Here is a 21,851-nt window from a genome sequence, read left to right as displayed (position 1 = left end):
TACCCTAAACAAAGAGGGCTTGTGGAAATAATAGGGTTATGGGTAGACCACTTAAACTCTATGGAACTTTGTAGTCCAGGCACTAGCAAAAACAATCCTCGTAAAAATACGAGCATAGCTAAACCTCTGCTGGCAGAGCAGCCTTAAACTCTGGGGTTCTCATGCTTCCTCTCTATTAGAGCGCTGTGCTTCTAATAGAGACCATTTTAATCAAAATATAAAATCTGATTCAGGGTTTAGCTTTTTTCATTAACCCAATGTTTCAATACTAGAGGGCATATCTTCATAGCTTTTCCAATTATACTTGCAGCTTGCTACCAAACTTACCCATAACACAGCAGGAAACATAAAAGTTCTTAAAGCCACTGAAGTAGTCACAGCTTCCACTAAAGATACTGCTGTAGATTTTCCACCTTGAGATTTTCAGATTTTCCTTCTTTAAGTCTTTTTATATTGGGAATATCAGAAACTAACACGACTTCAACTTTATACCAATTATTTGCCATTCCCCAAATTAGCAATGTCATATGCGATAATTCACTTCAAAGAAACATGTTTTATAGGAGAATAGGCGGTAGGTGATTTAACTTGGGAAGAATCTTAGATGGACACTGTGGCATGAAAGAAAAGCAGAGACACAGCATTTAAGACGGCTTCCACAAACCACACCACAGCCCACCCCAGTCCCCTCTCACACCATAATCCTTTGAAATACATGAGAAGGCTCTGCCAGAGAGCCTCCTTTGCCTTGACAAATTTAGTGGGGTCTACAATGTGCTTCCTATGTTACAGGCCCAGGCACTCTCCAAGCCTGCCTGCCTCAGATATTCCCTCTCACAACAGAGCCATCCAGGGGAAGCAGGCCTACACAACTGCAGCAGAACACCATGCCTATTCTAACTGCTAAGCAACTTGGTCCTTCCTTCATAAATACAGATGAAGGTTCAAAAATATTTGGGGGCCTATGTAAGAAAAGGAACAAAATAAACAAAGAGAACATCCAATCATGGAGGAAACATAATTCACATAATAGAAGAAGTGTTATTTCTTTTGATTTTAGATAATATTCTCAGAGATATTAGATAAAATATTGTATTCATAAACTAAGAATAGGATGCTATTAAAATAGATGCCTGACAGTGCTTAGCATAAACCAACTATTTCATAAAATACTTGATAAATGAACTAATAAGTGAGTGCGTAAATGAATAAGTGAGATGAATGAATAAGTAACAGTGGGAATGAATGAAAATAAGTTAATATGCATGGTTGGCTGGCTACGCAAGTAACCTGAAAAATCAAGTTGAAGACATTTCTTTGACTATAGAATAAAAATGCAAAGAAGGCTTTAAAAATCTTAGAGAAACGTCACAGTGACATAAAGCAAGAAATACAACACAAATAGATTTGGAGAAAAGCCTCATTCTCTCCCAAGCTCTACATGGTATGCTTTGGGAAACTGACAAGGGGGAACTTCCCAAGGATCAGCTCAGTAAATATTCAAGTCACTCACAGCCTGGCACTCTACGCAATTGATATTATAAAAAGAAAAAGGAAAGAGAAAGCTTTCACACACTTCAGCAAAGGATTTTGTTGATTTGTATGATCCAAGAGTGCCACTATAAAAAGCTAAATTGAGCATCTATCCAGAAATAATGGTAATAAAGTAATCTGAAACCTAGAGTTTTTAAGGAACTAAGACTTGGCAGCATGAGATTCCATAGATACACAGCCACAAAATATTTGAACAAAAGAAAGAGATTTGTCTGAAACTCAACAGTATTTTCCTGACTCCAATCCTGAAACCAGTGCAACAGCCAAGTTCTTTCTTATAGTGTTTTATGGAACAAGACTGCTAACTCAGAGGACAGGCCCAGTTACTCAATTAGTTCTTTCAAAACTACTGTTAACTAAATGCCACACATGCTTCCAATGTCCTCAAAATGGTGGACTGGCATCCTTCTACTACTCGACATAGCAGAAGTAGCACAATGATATAAATCAAGCAGGCTATGACTTCTGGAAAACAATCTAAGCTGCTCTTGGCTCTTTTTTCTTTTGTGCGGGGGAGAGGGGTTTGGTTAGCTGTTTGTTTTTGATTTAAGAAAAAACAAACAAAAAACCTTCACTCTTGTATCTTCTTTTCCTTCAAAGCATGGGAGAACCCACCCCTGCCCCCCACATTTGATGAAACATGATGAAGCGTAAACAATAACGTGTGGAAGACCCTAACTCCTGGCCGCAGAGCTGCCATTAATTCTGCCACCATGCCTCCTCAGATGGTGAAAGAGAACCGTCAGGATGTTGTAGTCCTCTATGGGTAAAAAGACTAGGCCAGAAAATATGGATTCAAGAGGCCACTTTCTAGTATAGCTTGAAAGTCAAACATGAGCAGTACGTTTTAAGATTTGAAAACCTCTGAGACATAGGAGGTTTGGCTGACAGTCAAAGCCTCAAGGCTATGAAACTCAAGTCAGAAAAGCTGGGGATTGTACGACACTTATTCCTACCGTGACTGAGAAAAACTGAACTAGGATTAAAAAAAGATTATTCTAGCCAAGTAAGGATAAGACCTAACCTAATGCTTCAGTCACTAATAGAACAATTTGTAAAAAAAGTATCCCTGCAAATTAGAAACAAAGAAAAAGAAAAAGCAAAGAAAGTGTAATTCCTTGTGCCAAGTAAGGATAAGACCTAACCTAATGCTTCAGTCACTAATAGAACAATTTGTAAAAAAAAGTATCCCTGCAAATTAGAAACAAAGAAAAAGAAAAAGCAAAGAAAGTGTAATTCCTTGCTAGTTGAGTAATCTGGTGCATATGAATACAATAAAATTAAGCTCTATCAATGAAGAATCCAAAGAGACAGAAAGGAAGATCATAAAGATGGCTTTGAATTGACTGGATGTTAATCATTGAGCAAGGAGATCACTTAAGATGTCCCAAGCCCCACAGAACTTGGACAGTACTTCTAGTAGCAAGGTCCCATACTCCTACAGGAATCAAGGCAGGTGGCAGTGGCTATGGACAGACTAAGAAAGAGAGGCAATGCAGAGAAGCAGCAAAGTAAAACCAGACAAAGAGTTATCACTGTTAGAAAAAACAAATCACCTGTCTAAGAAGATGTGATCTTGTAACGGCAAAACAGGCACTTTCCAATTGTTCCTATTCCATAGTTCCATCTCTGCACCTCTCGTTCTTTAACTTTTCCAAAATTGACCATGTCTATTATTTCCTACCACTGTGAAATACTTCACATAATGGGAAATAAAGGGGATATGCCTTAGTGACACTGTATCTTCTGGATACATATGTGACCATTTTCCAGGGATGAGGAGTGGGGTGGTAGTGAAAACGAGCATGTATGTGTGAGGCTTGATCCTAGTTATATTTTGTAGGTGCCCCTTTCTAAACGTGAACAATTCTCTAACAGTTTTCTTTGAAAATGTGATATGCAGAAAGACATGAGCAACGAGTTAACAGATTATATGGATTTGCCAAATTGGAGCTCAAAGTAATTGGGAAGTCCAGCACAGAGAAAGGTCACCCCAGAAAATCTCATTCTTCAAGAAGGCTCTGGCAAAAACGAAAGAACGAGATTTTAATCACTGCAGCTAATTACACAGAAGACTAAATCACAAGAAGAGTTATTTAAGTGTCTTAAATACTATAAAAAGTAATTAACAGGAAACGCCATCTTGACAGCTTCATGTCACAAACCAGGCCTAAAAGGATCAGCTAATTCCTAATCCAGGAGCCAGAGAATGAGAAACAACTCAAAGTTTGTTCTTTTTATTTTTTATTTAAACTGTTTTGATTAACAGATAACAACTCTTGTCAACTTCATGGTGAAGTTAATCAAGGAAAAAATTTTAATCTATTAGAGAAATGATAAATCATTGATTCCCCAGATGGCACAAGATAGGGAGCTGGTCTGTGTCACACTAGCAAGGTCTCACCAGGGTACTATGACTCCACTCCCTCCCATAAGTCAAGAGGAGAAACAAAAAGATCAGAATGAACCCTATCAAGAACACAGACAATTCACACACTTTACTTGTAAAATACATCTAAAAATCTGCTTTGAAATAACCCTTTAAGAGACACCATCTCATCTGCCTCTTTCTTTTCATTCCCCTGAAATCACCAGCTTCAGAGAAGCTCCTCTATAGTCAGAGAAATCTGCTGGTCTCCTAAATCAAGGAAAGCCACTAGGTGCTGTAAAGGCCTATGTGTAGGTATGTAAGCCAATAGATTATGACAGACATAATTTAAACTGGATCTTTTCTTAATTCTACAACATTTATACAAGCTTGAACAAAGCTGACGTTTCAGAGTGACAATGCACACCACAGAAGCTCTCTTTATTAACCCTTTCCTTAAGTGACCCACTCATTCTATGACCTCAGCAAAATCTAGTGGCAGAGGCCAGTGAGAGTGACTGAGGGCCACTCTAACATGCCTAAGCACTTCTGTCTCAACCAGTTGAGCTATTTGTTTTTGTCCTCAAATCTAGTTTACTGGTCTGCCTGTTGCTTCAATTATGTACTTCATATTAATCAAATGTATAAATAATTAAAATATGAGCACACAAAGAATGTGTGTTTATGAAAACACTTGCATGCTTAAAAAAGATTTAATAAAGAGGAATGGCTTTAAAGTGGATATAAAATAAATATGAGTGGGACAACTATAACAGATAAGGGGAATGAAAAGTCATGAAAATATAAGGTTGTATAATTAGTGTTTTCAAGTCCTCATTCTAAGCAGAAAATTATATAATTCACCAGGATATAAAAAAGGTGATCCACGATGCCATATAACAAAGATTTGGAAATATTTGCACATTTGAATGTTTAAAATGCAAATAAAATATTTATGATGTACCTTTAAAAAAATTCTCTAGCCAGTGTTTTTACATAACTAACCATTAAGTCAGATAGAAGGCTTTTAACATATGTTAATTCAGAATATAAGCTGAATATTTGGAAATTCTTATTTATTAATACCTCAACTTTTCTACTACATTATTTGGAGAGATGCTTAAAAGTATAGAAAATTCAGAAAAAAAGGTAAATAAAAACAAAATCAAGGCAAAGCGAAAAATAAATAGAAACTATGAGTAAGGTTAGAACACAAAAAGCATACTACCAGGTTCTACTTGCTAGAGATGGCCTATCTTTGGCACTAAGCTTCCAACAACCAAATAAAAGAGGAAAACTATCAGGTACAAGTTTTACAGTATTGATTAGATAAAAGCAAACCTGTAGCCATCCCAGGTAATGAGACATCCAAGTACTACCTACTGTGCCTTGTAAATGGACACTTTGCAATGTAGTTAACAAATCAATCAAATTCACTGAGGTCCTACCATATGCTGGATACTGGGCCCAGTGGCATGAAATAAAAGAACAAAACTTCCCTATTTTCAGGGAATTTTCACATAGACAAGTCTGGTGAGACATTCCTTACTCATAGCTTCAATAATACTAGTAAATATTTCTCTTGATTGTAGCCCAGCAGTTTAACCATAAAGTCTAGTTCAGTTGAAGCAACTCTATGGAGAAATTCCTAATGCTTTTCAGGTACCTGCCAGCCTGGTCTAATGCAAGGAGACAACTTAGGTGTCGAGAAGAATATTTCTAAAATTCTTCTAATCTTGCAAACACTTCTTAAATTCTAAAGAATTTACCATGGTAAATCACACAAAATTATTATTTCTTATGATCCAATTACAAGAACTAGGAAGCAGAAAGCTCAAGGTTATCATCTCTCGCACAAACCTGGAGAATAATTATTATATGTTGTCAAATAACACCAACCAACTTGTGTTGTTAAACAACCCAATGGAAAACAAGGTTGACATCTTCTCACAAAGACTCAGGAATGTAATCAAAACCCTGATTGGAACAGACAAAATCACTCTACCACTGCAAAGAGGCAGGCTGAAGAAGTAATTTCAGTCAAAACCAAAATGAATGCAGTTGAAACCCCAAGGTTTTATACCACAGAGCATGGCCACAACACTCTACTCTGAAAATTAATTTTTAAAGTCAGCTGTTTCAAACAGTCCTAAAATAAAAAATCACTCCCTAAATATCTCATTTTAAGGGAGTATAAACTTGTTTTAAAAATGTACCTCAGCAGCAACTAAATGAAATAATCTACTCTAATAGGTGTCAGATAAACATTGGTGGAGGCTGTCTGCCAAAAATAAAGATGTGTGTTTTTACAAGTGTACCTCAAAAAGTTTGTGGAGAGCAGCAGCAGTTATCCATGGAAACACCTCCTTGTTTGTGATAGTAAAAATGTTAATGTGTGGAAATACTAATATTCCAGCTCTCCACAGTAAGGGAGCATGCATCTAGCTCCTAAGAAGTGGTGATAAATTGATAATAAATCATTATTACAAGTTACACAGAAGAATGAACAAAATATGTCCTAGTTTTGCCCATTTCGAAAATATCTGATTTGTCAAGAACCTACTTCTAACAAAACCTGACACCTGTGACGGCGTGAAGGTAATGACATCAAACACCTGCCTGTATTGAGCTCCTCCTGGTAAAGATGAAACCTCCAATTGTGTGAACATTAACAACGTTAATAAATAAAGGAGTGGTAAACAGTGGCTAAAAATAGTCATTTCCAAATGTGAAAGCAAGAATGAGGGGAAAGAGGCTTCTGTCTGATAGAAGAGTTTCTAGAAGCTAAATTTCTATAAGATCCTTATTCCTTTCAGAGCCATGCTGTAACTTAGAGGTATTTCTCCTAACAGTGTTCATTGTACTTTCAATAAGACAATCCCTGTTTTTATGAGAAACCTATTCTTTTCTTCCCCTCCACTATGCCCCCTTAAAATAAAAGAAAAATACCAGTTTGGTAACAAACAGCATTTAAGACTGTTAAATAGAAAAGAAAACAATTACCACGCTGGTATAGTTTATGCAAAGTAAGAATTGCTACTGGGGACCCACTGATTGTTTTAATATTTATTGTGGAAGCATGGCCTAGCAGGTTTCCTTCTTCCCCTATCAGATATCTCTCTTGAAAGACTCTGTTCATCAACCAGGCTGCCAAGAAACCTTGGACTATAACCAGGATACAGCCAGTATAGTAGAATAAGAAGACCCCATCATCTATTGATTATATACCTCTACACAAAGAAAATGTCAAATTAACCTCTTTTTCTGCCCTCTTCTTTTTGTGGGTCTACAACTGAACTTCCTAAACCAAATACAGAGATCTCTTTTTCTAATTTTGGAAACACTTCTTGGGCCTGCTTAATTCTCAAAAAATGACATTAACAGTGATAATGTGTACCCTATAGTGCCAGGCGCACAGAGCCCAATAAATCTTAAATGACAACAATAATGAAAGTATATGATTAGCTAATGAGTGATTATAAAGTACTCTACAAATATAAAGTGCTACACAGGCACATAATTATAAACCACTGGATTAAAGATGGAGAAAAAGCAAAGAAAAGTGAGAGAAAGGAGAGACTGAATGAGCAGAGAACTCTTATCTACTTAAGATGACAGCTGAGTCCCTGTCTTCCAGAATACTTACATTCCTCCAATGGTAACAGTAGCACAGGTACGCTCTGAAAAGGCAGGCACAGTCTCAGTGGCTGGGCTGGCTGGTCTAATGTAGTCCACCGTCACATTGACCTAGAAATAAAGAATCAAGGGAGTTAAGAGTGGAGAGTATGCAACACAGCACACTAGCAGCTACCTATGCCTGCACAACCATGAAGACCAATTCAATCACAGTTTGATTTTTTGGGTCTAAGATTTTAAAAAACAATAAAAAGATAGCTGAGAAAAAAATTTGCAAAAGACATATCTGATACAGGACAGTTACCCAAAATATACAAAGAACTCTTAAAACTCACCAATAAGAATATAAACAACCTGGTTAAAAAATGCAAAAAACTTGAATAGCTCACAAAAGGAGACACACAGATATCAAACAAGCACACAAAAAGATGCTCCATATCATATGCTGTTAGGGGATTGCCAATTTAAATAACAATGAAATACAACTACATGCCTATTACAATCGTGAAAAACCAGAACACTGACAACAGTGGCAATGGTATGGAGCAACAGGAACTCTCATTTATTGTTGGTGGGAATGCAAAATAGTACAGCTACTTTGGAAGATAAACATACACTTACCATTCAATCCAGGAATACAGCTCTTTGAAATTTACCTGAAGGAGTTGAAAACTTACATCTACACAAAACCTACCCATGAATGTTAATAACAGCATTGTTCATAATGGCCAAAACATGGAAGTAACCAAGATGTCCTTCAGTAGGTGAATGGACAAATAAGCTGTGGTACACCCAGACAACGGAATATTATTCAGCACTTAAAAAGAAATGAGCTATCAAGCCATGAAAAGACATGGAAGGAACTTAGATGCACCGTACTAAGTGAAAGAAGCCAATCTGAAAAGGTTTTGTACTGTATAATTCCAACTACATGACATTCTACAAAAGGCAACACTATGGAGACAGTAAAAAGATGAGTAGTTGCCAGGGTTTGGGGACAGGGAGGGTGAATGGGCAGAGCACAGGGGATTTTTAGGGCAGTGAAACTATTCAGTATGATACTACAGTAATGGATACGTGTCATTATACGTTTGTAAAAACCCACAGAAGGTACAACACCAAGTGTGGACCATATGGATTTTCGGTGATAATGATGTGTCAATGTAGGCTCATCAATTGTAACAAATGTATCACTCTGTTATGGGACATTGTACCAGTGTGGGGGCAAGGGTTATACAGGAAATCTCTATACTTTCTGCTCAGTTTTGCTATGAACCTAAATAAAGAAAGAAAAAAGCTGATAACCAAAAGAGAAAGACAAATGGCTGAACACATAAGGCCCCACAGAAATTCTACCTGACAAAGAAGAGGTTTGCAACATTCCTGCAGGACTGCTAGACATTATGGGGTAAGCGAGTTCTTTAACCTTTTCTGGGTCAGACTACTTCAAAACCTGTTTTTAAAAATATGAACTGCCTTCACAGAAAAACTCCATGTAATTTCAGTCTGTCATAGCTTCTCAAGGACCAGGTTAAAAACTATCAAGAAGAACAAACAAGATAACAATCACAAAAATACTCAGAATTGGTTTCACAGTATGTAAATCAAAACTACACACCTAACCAGACCCAATACCAGCACAATTGGAGTTAGTAAGTTTTGAAACAAACAAAAAAGCAAGGATAAAACAGACCAGAAGAATCTTTAGGTTTTGAATTAACAAAGGATGTGTATACAGATAGGAAGCTAAGAACATGAAATGAAAAAAACAGTTTAACCCTAATATATATTAAATAAATGGATGTGGACACATGAAGCAACACTTTCTTTATGAAATCTTTTAAGATAAACATGTTTATGTGTCAAAAGAAACAAGTATGTCGTATCCATTAGCAAACATGTAGGATACACCTTTATAGAATGAAGGTGTATGCTTACACTGAAGAGATTCATTGGATCAAGCAGCCTGAAGCCACCCCTACTGTCCAGACCCTACTTGTAAACACATCTTCAGTTCTCACTGATCAGCTTAAAGATGGCATAATGCATAAGCATTAAGCTCAGAAACAGTGCTGGTGAGCACCATTAAAATCCTTTCAAATTGTCTATTCTTCAAAAACTCATTTTAAAAATGAGCACTGAAGTTTGGAAAAGGACAGCTGCCTCAAAATGCCAACTGTCAGATCAGTCATTTGAACACTCCATTGAATCATGCTTTAGAAGCAATAAAAAGGAGCCATATTGGAGAGTAAGCCAATTTTAAGGGTTGAAGTTAACATAAATCTTTGTTACTTCATAACAGAACACAGAAAATAAGAAGATATAAAGATGATGTCTACAATTAGATATCTAGATTGAAATTATTGCTAGGTCTTAATTTCCCTAAAACTAAGGAGATGCGTAAAGGTGAAGAAGATGATCAGACATGGGAATGAACGACCAATACATCGATCAAGCAGGTTTTTAATAATTTCCCTGCATGCAACCAGCCAGAGTTAACACAGGCCAAAGGCAAGCCAAGGAACGAGAGGGCTGCACACAGATAGGCTTGGGGGATTCAGATCCCTGGGAGGGGAAAAGTACTCTGGATGTTCTCTAAGTTGATACAACCTGGAGCTCTCCTCAGACAAGGCCCTACAACTAACCTACAGAATCAGGAAGAGGGCCAGGAAAGCAATGGGATATCTAGAGTCATGGCAAAAATCACACAGGAACTCACAAGTGTACAGAAGCTAAACCTCAAGGGTGGCCACACCATGGAATGTAAAATACCTCAGGGCCAGTTTTAAATAGGACATAGCCACAGGGTGTGGTCCAATTTGGCGCATGCAGTGAAAGTTAATATAAATATGTGGAGATGAGAAAAAAGGTCTACATATGTTTGTGTTTCACTCAATCCATCTAACAAGCTCAAGCCCTCAATTCTATTACAGGGAGGGGACGGGGGAATCATCACTGCTTAAAAATAAACTAAGTGAATCTCAAGGTTACCTTGCACCTTCCAACGCTGAGCCTCCACCTCAGCACACAGAGCTGGGACAGCAGCTCTTCGCTCTTTAGCACAGAACATTAGACCTCTATCTAGAGAGCAGGCTGATTCACAAAGGAGGCCACATGGGTAATGGGGGTTAGGGGAGAGCAATAATAAACAAAAGTGAAACCCTTGGCATCTTGCAGGCCAGAAGGGCAAACTGAGGTGCTACCACAAAACTGTTCTTCAGGGAAATCAATGGGCTGACAAAAAATCATCAATAACCAAAAGAAACTACAAGTATATACTTTGCCAATTAACTGTTTCCTATATCTAGAGAAAGAGAACTGCAAATAAGTCAAAGATTAAAGAGCTCTTTGTGAAGGCAACATTATTAAAGAAAATCTCAAATACAAATGAGGCCCTGAGAATAGCCCACAGCCAAGATACACACCTGCAGGTAGCTATAACAAACCAGGGATTAAAGTCAATGTGTAATTAGCATTTACGTCCTCTCCTGTGGATTCTGAGATCTGTTCCTCTACCCTGGAGTTTTCATATCTAGAAATTCATCACTGACCTGTCAATCACTTGAAAAGGGGACACAGTTTAAATTAAAATAACTGCAAATCTTAGCAATGTCTTCATCTGAAAAAACGATAACCTGAATTTTGTGTTTATGGGTAAATACATATGGAATGGCATGAACTAAAGAGAAGAAATTACTATAGATGAGTTTCTCCTTTTTAAAGCAAAGATATTCCTGAAATGTTTGATACATAACAAAAAGTCTGTATTACTGACTCAGGGCCTGATTCTAAAGCACACTAAAGTTTGTTTATGGCAGTGACCACAAGGAACCCTGGGCTCTTTCTTGTTTGGTGCTACTTGTCACTCTCTTACAAATGAGTCACGTACATCTTTGGTTCGTGATTTCTCATCACCTGGAAAATGAGAGCACTAGATTAGAACTTTAGAGCATCATTTAACTCGAGAATTCTAAAAGATAACTTAGCCAGATGTGGTATATGATGTAGTATTTTCTTAAACCTTTGAAATTCCTACCTTATGTTTACTACCATCAACTGGAACACACAGACCATGAGCTCTGTGAGAGGAGAGACCATGTCTTCCAATCACTGAAAGAACTGGCATGGGGCTGGCAAAGTAATAGGAGGATATGCAGTAAATGTTTGTTGCATGAATGAATAGATGTACTCAGGAATCCTTTCAGACATAAAATTCAAAAGGACACTTTGAGGACCACTTTGTTAAGATGTTGACCATTCTGGTAACAAAAACATTTATTTAAACCATGGATGTGGTGGTGCTGGAGGAGGAATGGGGGGAGGAAAACATATTTTGAAATTGTGAGAAAGTTCTAGTGCTTTAATCAAAGCAACTACCATGAACGATTAAGCAAGCAAAATACATATAATTTCTCATTTATTTGTTTCTCAAAGGTAAGAAAGGGTGACAGGCAATCTGATTTACCCTTGGTCCATTAGATTGCAAAATTTTCCTTGAAAACAGTTTCAGGGACCCTTCAGAGAAACTAAGATAATAACTTAAAATCAAATTTATATTAAAATCTCTTGCAACGTTTGGAAGCAGTTCAGTACAATAGAATAGCTTTGGGCCACATTAAGGAATTCTGAAGATCTATGGGTATTCTTCAAACGACTAGTGACTAGAGCAATATCAAACCACCAAAGAACTTCATAGACTTTGATGTTGCTAATGACAACAAAATGTTGAAATGTGAACTATCTAAGCATAAAAGATAAGGTAGGGAGAAAAACAACTGCATATCCAGAACATTTCCAAGTAGCACCTGAGTTTAGCTTGAATATAACATGAGCTGTGTTGTGAGGCTATTTTGCATAATTTCTACATACTCCCACCTACTATTGCACATAGCCAGTCATAAGTTCACGAAGAGCTGTAATAAATACCCTGCTTTTTGAATTATGCTTTTATGTGGCCCTTCTTTCATGACAGAATTTCCAGGTAGTTATGGAAAGCCTCTATGCACTCCTGATACAGAGAAGAAGATGCCACCTGGCCTAAGTCTGACTGATGCTGCCTAGAAACAAAAGCAAAACAAAGTATTTTATATAGCCTCCTTAAGAGCATGGACTATGGAGTAGCCAGGCTGCAGGGCTCGGTTCATGGCAAATCTGCACAGGAGCTGCTTGGAAAGTTAGCTAGCATCCCTGTGCTTCTGTTTGACATGGATAACTGTGCCCTCCTTACTGCTATACAAAGAAATGCAGAAACACACATAAGGCATTCAGAACAGAGCCTGAATCACAGTAAGCTCTATGTAAGAGTCTGTTACTTTTTAACAAACATGTACTGATTTTCTTAGGACAGTGCCTAGCACACAGTAAGTACTAAATAACTATCCATTATATAAATAAATAAATACACACACATACATATATGCATAAATAAGATACATGTTGACAAATCACTAGATTACTGAAATCATTAGGCAGAAAGACTAAATTAAATACACTTTTCTCTTTAAGGAGCCACAGCAACCGTGAATATGTACCTCATACATATTCTTCCCAATTTAGAGAAAAGCAGGGCTTATTTTAAAGAATGATACACTATTTAGTATTTATTTAAACATTATATAGATTAATTTGACAGGTATTAGTTGTTGGATATTTTATTTACTGAAGATAACTGAAGGAGAGTGTTGTGAATAATCTTAATTAAAAGGTTAATTAGAAATATTTGGGGCAGAATACTTCTTGCCTCACTAAATTAGAAAGACAATGAACTTCGAAGAGAGACTAATCTTTGCTTTGGACTGAATAGAACTTTCCATACATAATAGTCCTCAGTATTTAAATTATGTGTTCTTGAACATTATTTCCCTGTTAAAAGCACCTTATGTAATTATTCTAAAAATGAGTGATATATATTAAAAACTTTTTTGAAATGAAAATCAATCACCCATTCATCTAGGTACAGGGAAAGCTTCAAAAGAAATTGCTAAGGAGCCTCTAGATCCTGCCTCTGGGCAATGCTATCAGTTTATCTTTCACCTAAACTGGTCTGTTTAGACACCGGCACCTGTGGAGCTCCTCAACTCTCACAAGAGGATATCAAACTTACCATCCTCTAGACAAGCATAGTGTAATAAAAGTATAGTAAGAATGAAAAATGAGATCCACGTGTATATGTTTAAATTTCCCTAGTGGCAACATACAAAAAATTTTTTTAGAAGGAGAAATTAACTTTAATACTATTTTTTATTTAACTCGAAATTTCCAAAACACTATTATATTGATGTATAACCAATATTTTTAAAGTAGTGAGTTGGATTTTTTTGTACTAAGTCTTTAATATCTGGTAGGTATTTCACACGTAGAGCACATCTCAATTTGGACCAGCCACATTTCAAGTGCTCAAAACCCACATATGGTGATAGTCACCATATTGGATGGTGCATTCCTGGACTATCTGTTAGGGCACAAGAGCCTGAGCCTCATTCCTCTATCACATTATCTTACCTTCTGTGGTTCTTTCTACCTTTTTTCCCCCTGTGAACTTTTGTTGTCTTACATTTTATGAATCCTTGTAAACACTCATAAACCAAGTGTGAAAAAATGTGGTATGACAAAACCAAGTGTAAAAAAATAACGTGTTTATTCCTCATTTTATTTTCCAAGTCTATCATCTGACTAGATGAGAAAAATAAGCCAATTTCACATGTGAGGATAAATTTGTACACAGAAGGAAAAAAATTGCCTAGTCTTTAATTACTGTTGTAATATTCTGTTCAACAGTTTGATATACTTTTCAGTACCTTCTACCAATTCAATAGCTGGATTTTATAAATTCTCAATTCTGCCAGTTCTAGAATTCTTTACCTTCGTGTTTGAAATTTATTCTAATGGATGGATGGTGACTGAATGGTGGCCAGAAACTCATATTAAAGAAATATCTGCTTTTTTTAGTTAGTAATTAAGGCTTCTGTTGATTGATTATTATTGTAAAAAATGATCAATTGGAAGAAGCAAAATTTATTTGTTCCACTAGAGCATCTTTGAGCTCTGATATCTCTAACTTAAAACAACCTTTTCAAATACATTCAGAAAAAATTATACATTTTGTTGTCTCGTCTATGCTGCAGAAAGTAGGAGACATGAACCAGTGCTCTCTTCCTACCTCTTCAATCCTGCCTAGATGTCTTCTGTAACACCCCTTCCCAAGTCAATGTAATTAGGTGCTGAGGCTGGCTGTCTATTCACATGCATCTGTGCTGCTCTCTTCCATCCATAATCACCCTTCCCACTCCCCTCTACACACACAACTATTTGAAGCACATTTCATTTTCATCAATGGAATGTTAGTTAGCCTATAGGGCTTACAAATCTTTATAAACACAAAGTCAAACAGATCACTTATTTGATGCATTTTTTTTGGCAAAACGAGTCTCCTACCCCAACCCATCTTCTCTCCCCCACTGGATGGGCAGATGCTTTCATCTGTTTTGAGGGGAGAGGTAAAATACAGCTTACTACAGGGCCTGTAGAAAGGTTAAAAGTCTCTATCTGACATTAAGCATTCATTTAAGTGGACATTGCCGCTCCCTATTAAACCTTCAGTTTAGTAAATATTTAATTAGAAGCATACACAAACGTGAAATCTACAGATACGTGAAAACATTTTATATAAGGAGCCATTAGAGACTGGCAAAGATTTCTAGAAGTAGTGATAACCTGACCATAAGCCTAACATGAAAATGATCTGAAAGTACACTGCACAGTTTATGTGTGGAGGTAAATGACAGGCACATATAAACATCATAGGGAAATACCATTTTGACAAATGAAAATATTTTATGGGAATCTTAGAGAAAAATGTAGAGATCATTAATTGAAAATAACCTCACAGTTGCCAGCATTTCATTAAACCTCTTGATTCTTAAGTCCTTATAATTCTATATATATGTGTGTGTTCGTGTGTGTAAAGTATAATCTGTATTTGTGCTAATTCTCTGACCATTATCTTACTCATTATTATATCACTGGAATAACTCACTCCAATACCTAGTTTTAATAATGCACTGCTTGTCCCTAAGGAGGGAAGCCAGAAGGCGTCAGAGGCACTTCAAGAAACTGTCCCTGTGTCCCCTCTATGTCCCTTCTTACTCCTCATCAGAGCTGCCATCTCCCACTGCCTTCTTCTAGAGGATGGAAGTTGAGTGTAGGTCTTTTTTCTTCTCTGTACAAGCGTCAATCACAGTCATCTGTGTCCAAAATTTCCAAGGTCACCAGCAGTCAGGGGAAATTAAATCACTTCGTCCAGAACTCTCCCTGGAGGAATTCCAGCCACACAAGCAGCACAAATACATGGAGATACTTATGCCTTTGTGTAGAATACACACAATGTCATCCAGACTTTAAAACAACTGCAATAATAAAACTAAAATGAGAAGCTTGGGGAGATGAAGAAAGGGGATTTGTTTAATGTCTTCTAAAAAGAATTACTGGGAAAAAGGGGGGATATTATTAAGAAATGGATAAAAACAAAAGGTTACATTACACTTGCTCTGTAAATATATGCCAGTCTATAAAGATTTGGAATGTCTTCACTCACCAAAAGGACAAATTGGGAGATCTAAGCAATAAAAATGGGACTAAAATAATCACCCTGCCAAGAGTTCCAATAAATTCCTTTTGTTCTGGGGGCTAGGTATTACTTGGGTGAGCAAAGCCAGTATAGAAATGCCATCCTGTATTCTCTAAGGTTCAGAGCATTTCAATGTCTCCAGCATGCCTACAAGCTGGCATTGAGAAGACACTCAGATATGGGAAATATACATTCAGGTGAGTTAACTAAAGACCAAAGTTATCATGTGCATCATGATCTCAAAGGAGAATTATGAAGAAAAATATAACACTTCTTCAGGAATGTGAAATGTGCCAATACCACAAAGAGAAATAGTCCAAAGAGACAGCACTTATATATAAAAATTATTCCCAGTTTTGCTGCTAAGTAAAACATTCCAAGATAATCAGGTGTCAACATCATATGTCTTTCTTACTGTAGACATATCACCCTCTCCCTCTATTTCACACACAAGATAGGGGCCTACAAAATGAAACAAAGTTCCTTGATCAAAGGCACACTGTACATAGAGCAAAAACACCTAAAGGCAATGTCCAAAACTATAGACACCGATTGAAGACCATCCTTGCACTGCATCCATGTCCACCTCCAAATTCAGGTTTCTTGACCTACAGGTACTCTTTTGAAAAACAGTATATATGTATACAGTCAACTCCCTAGCCTACAACCACCCGTACATGTTTGGAAATTAGGTAGTTAGCACTGGAGGATAAGCCTAGGTCAAACTAAGCATTTGCATCCCAAACAGTTTATATTTATGAAGAGAACTAGCTCTGGACATCTGTATAGACGAGGAAGCCTTCTCCCAGTCCAACAATGCTCCAGTTTCTCCTCCTAAGTTATCAGAGACAGAAAGCAAAAATATTGTTTATGTTCTTCACAGAAATTAAGAATAGAATTACCATATGATTCAGCAATTCCACTTCTGGGTATATATCAACAGAATAGGAAGTATGTTCTCAATGAGATATTTGCACACCCATATTCATACCAGAATGTATTCACAATAGCCAAAACATGAAAGCAAGACAAAATATGGTACATACATACAATGAAATAGCCTTAAAAAGGAAATTCTGATACATGCTATAACATGGATGAACCTCAAGGATATCATAAGTAAAATAAGCCAGTCACAAAAAAGACTTATTTACAAAAAAGAATATTGTATGATTCCAGTTCAATGAGGTACCCAGAATAACCAAATTTATAGAGACAGAAAGTAGAATGGTGGCTGACAGGGGCTGGAGGGAGATGTTTAATGTGCACAGAGTTTCAATTTTGTAAGATGAAAAAGTTCTGGAAATGGATGGTGGTGATGGTTGCACAACAGTGTGAACGTACTTAATGCCACTGACTGTACACTTAAAAATGATACATCTCCTAGGCTGTTCTACACACACATTTCATATGTCAACAACAACTAACAAGCACAAGCCCGGCACAGGCCAGGCAACTCTTAAGCCCCAAACCAGCCAGTTCCTGAATCTCTTTGGTTAACTTCAAGAGGACAGTTCCATCACATTCTCAGGGAAATAGATGGTTCCCCAAAGGCAATAATAATTAGAAGTCATGTTCAATAACCCAGTAATAAAAGAAGAGAGGTCTCAGGAGTCATACAAGACACAATAGTCCATCTTTTTCAGGATATGAAATACCTTTGTCTATTTTCCTACTTTCTGAAAACAGCCAACACTCTACAGCACAAGCTGCATGTATAGGTAACATAAGTCTACCTAAATGCACCTTTTTAAACTATTTCTCACAGGCAGTTGTAGAATGCGGATAAGAAGAGTCTATGGCTCATTGATTTCCCATAAAATTGACAAATTATTTTGATATCCTGTGTTCTGACATATTCCCTCTATGGGGAATAGACCTCCCTTACAGATCTGTCACAGGCAGATCTATACTTTTGGGGAATTTTCAGTATATACCACTATAATTTTCCCATCTCTAGTTCTCTGGTTGCTGAATTTAATCACTGTTATCTATGCTTTCGTCTAATGAACCTTCTATTTTCATGTGGTATTTTTCACTATTGGCAGAAACATAAATTACTACATCTTTGGAGGCTGAGCTGGCAATTCTACTAATATTTAATATGTGGATGTCCTTTGACCTAGCAATTCCACTTTTAGGAATTGAGCCTATAGAAGCAAACATGTATGTACAAGCACTGTGTCCTTTGCATTCATGGTAGTTTAACATAAATGCATAATTACAAGTTGAGATCTAGCTCATGAGTTCCAAATTGGCAGAGACCATGCCTTTTTTTTTCACCAGTGTATTACTAGCACTTTTTGATAAATATAATGCAGCTTTTGAAAACAAGTGATTTCTATACATTCTGCTAAGGAAAGATGTTCAAATAAAAAGGGAAATATACAATGGTTCACATAATCCTAGTATAAATCCTACTTGGGAGAACAAAAGTGAGAGACACATAGAAACAGAATCTGGAGGAATATACTTGACACTGTTAGAAGGGTTTCTCATCGAAGGTACAATTATAGGTCACTTTTAATTTTTCACACCATATATTTCTACATATAATTAATTTGGGGGGAGGTAAATTGGGGGAGAGGGGCCTGGCTGGTATGGAGATCTGAACCCCTGACATGGTGCTATCAACACCACACTCTAACCAACTGAGCTAACCAGCCAGCTCTAAAATTTTTAAAATGCACTTAGAAAGAGGAAAAGTAAGATTAAGTTTTAAGAAAAATAAACGATACGTTAGACTGAAGTAAATATATAAAGAAAACATCTACCTTTACAAACAAAATGACAAAAACAAAAAAATGTGACTGGCTCACAATGAGAGTCTTCAATGTTGAGCATCTATTCATCACAATAGTTCGCACACTGAGGCCATGGTCACTACTCAGTAGTGTCTGCCAACCAGTAAGGATTATGCAGTGCAGGCTAAACAGTGTTAGAAGGACACGATCATGAGGGTTTCCGGATGCCCAGTGGTGTACTGCTGCCATGGCAGGTGGGCATAACTATCTGCAAATGAACTGCCAATCTCACTGTGAGTTCATAATGATCCTGCCACCACCACCTGCCTGCCATATGTTTTCTCTACTTGTCACGTAACAAGAAACTGCATTTTGGCATGCTGATCACTGACAGTCTGATACTACTGGTTGATGTTTGTTATTCCTAGCTGCAGCCCTTCATAGAGCTGGGGAAGTGCAGAAGGATATAAAATATGGCTTTGCCAACTGACCATTCACTAAAACCCAAAATTTTGCAGCGAACTAGCCAGTTGTTCTTTTTTTAGTTCTAAAGGCTATGCCCTATCCCCATTTGTGCCCTGTGATCCTGTTTCCCATTAACAAAGTAGAAAAGGAGTCCAGACTTCCCACTACAACAAACTGGATTCACTCTGTTTCCCTAAATCATCATGGTGCAGTCATTAAAAACTGATGTCACTCCATGGGGTTTTCTTTTTCACTCTAATGTAATGCAGAGGTAAGCACAGGGTGTGGCATCAAGAATCAATTATCCTTGCGAGGGGCTGGCCAGTTAGGTTAACTAGTAGTGTTGATAACACCAAGGTCAAAGGTTTGGATCCCCATGCCAGCCAACAGCAAGGGGAAAAAAAAAATAATAAAAAAAAACACCATGTGGATATAGTTCTGTCTCAGACCAGCAGAGAATACAATATGAAAAATATGGTCGGTGTTATCAACAAACTGCACCCACAGTGTACCCTTAATTAGAACTCTAACTCATACATTCATATCTGTATATACCAGAGAATCTCAAAATATAAGGCTTGTTATCTATTCCTAGTCAACAAACTAGGAACTAGTGTCTAAAAAGAGGGAGTGCAGGAGATTTTCAACAGAGTTTAGGTAAAAGATAGTGAACCCACAAGAGATTCCCGAAGGGACTGGAATTAGTCAAGCATGACAACCAAACCCCTCGTATTCCCATTGAAAATGAGAATGTAAAGGCAATTATTGAATAGCACTTTCCATGAACAGGAAGTCACTGGACAAGTATATTCTTCTTTTAATGAGGGGACTCTTAGTACATTTCAGTGGTCAGCCCATCCCCACTCTCACCACTACATCACTCACTGATAAAATGCCCACCAGCATTAGCAACAAGAAACACCAAGTACTTCTTCATTTAGCAGCCACTCCACTAACACGCAGATGTAATTTTTTTTGGCAGCTGGCCTGTACGGGGATCTGAACCCTTGACCTTGGTGTTATAACACCACGCTGTAGTCACTTGAGCTCACCAGCCAGCCCCAGATGTACTTTTTAATGGAGATAAAATTCATGTAGCATAAAATTCACCATTTTAACCATTTTAAAGTGTACCAATTCAGTGGTTTTCAGTATATTCACAATGCTGTATAACCGTCACCACTATTTAATTCCAGAACACTTTCACTGTCCTGAAAAAAAGCCCCTAAAAACAAAAAACCGACATCCATTAATGAGTCACTCCCCATTCCCAACTTTCCCTAACCTCTGAAAACCAAACTAGATCGTGTCTCTAATGATTTACATATTCTGAATATTTCTTATAAATGGAATCACACAATTTGTAGTCTTTTGTGTCTTCTTTTATTTGGGGCAATATTTTCAAGGTTCTTCTATGTTGCACTACATAGCAGGACTTCATTTCATTTGATGGCAGAATGTACAGATTGTAAGGGTATATCTTGTTTTATCCATAAAGATATACTGTTTTTCATTTATCCATGAAGACATACTTTTTGAGGCTGCAGCCATAAGTGAAAGAGTATTGAGAATCATTTTAATAATAAGGGAAAATGTATTGAGAGTCACTTGAGAGAGGAACTCATGGCATTATGGAGAGGAGCTATCATTAACAAACAAAAACTAAGCCATCAGAGTCAACCATATAAATAGAATATTTTAATCTCCTAATCTGTCCACTTCAGAGAACCTCAACCAAATCCACTAAAAGAATAAAGAAAAAAAATTTACTCTTTCATAATGAGGAAGAAATCTTTCAGTGTCACAAGGGATGGCCCCAATAATCAACCAGTCAATCAGAAGAAAGGGAACTAACTTCCTCATAGCAATTCATTTGCTCAAGATAAACAGGACAGCCACAGTTTAGGATGCAAACACGATTCAGATATAAACCATGGAAAGATTCTATCAAAAAAGACAATCCCTACTGGCTTTCACCCTTACCTGCTGCATTTGCTTCCAAGTTTCCTTGCACACATTCATTCACTTAAAATGAGCCAGACTGCAATTGAGGTTTCAAGGACCCTCATATCTTGGTTACTTAGCCTGTTTGAAAATATCCTTGCTATACACAGCAGTAAATCTCTCCCTGATGTATCACCTGTGGAAATTTCTATGTGATGCTCTTCAGATCAGCTAACCTGACTCTTCTCCTGCCCTCACTTCTAAGAGTTCACAGTGGAAAAGCCTAATGATAAATTCTTCTGTAGCACAGTAGTAAAGGGATAAACAGAAATGACCCAGTGGGCTCTGCTCCATAATTTAATATGGGAAGAATTTCTATTCTTGTGCTATTAAAGAAATTCTCTGTGTCATTTAGCCCAGGAGATAGGTCAATATCTCAAGAATAGGAGAGTTGGTTACTCTTGAGATAATGTTTTGAGCTATAAATTTACTATTGCCATTTTCAAAAGACCAG

The 21,851-nt window shown here is 37.2% G+C and overlaps 1 protein-coding gene across 1 annotated transcript in view; it reads right to left on the bottom strand.

Annotated features, from left to right (window-relative positions):
- LOC103591265 (staphylococcal nuclease domain-containing protein 1) overlaps window positions 1-21,851 on the bottom strand; it is a 354,022-nt gene that overhangs the window by 223,331 nt on the left and 108,840 nt on the right. The window contains exon 3 of the mRNA XM_008573683.1: window positions 7,569-7,669. Coding sequence (XP_008571905.1) covers window positions 7,569-7,669 — 101 coding nt within the window. The remainder of the gene's footprint in view (window positions 1-7,568; window positions 7,670-21,851) is intronic.

Source organism: Galeopterus variegatus, unplaced genomic scaffold (assembly GCF_000696425.1).
Source record: "Galeopterus variegatus unplaced genomic scaffold, G_variegatus-3.0.2 Scaffold954, whole genome shotgun sequence".
Classification (NCBI taxonomy): Eukaryota; Metazoa; Chordata; class Mammalia; order Dermoptera; family Cynocephalidae; genus Galeopterus; species Galeopterus variegatus.
This window is presented reverse-complemented; position numbering and strand designations above follow the sequence as displayed.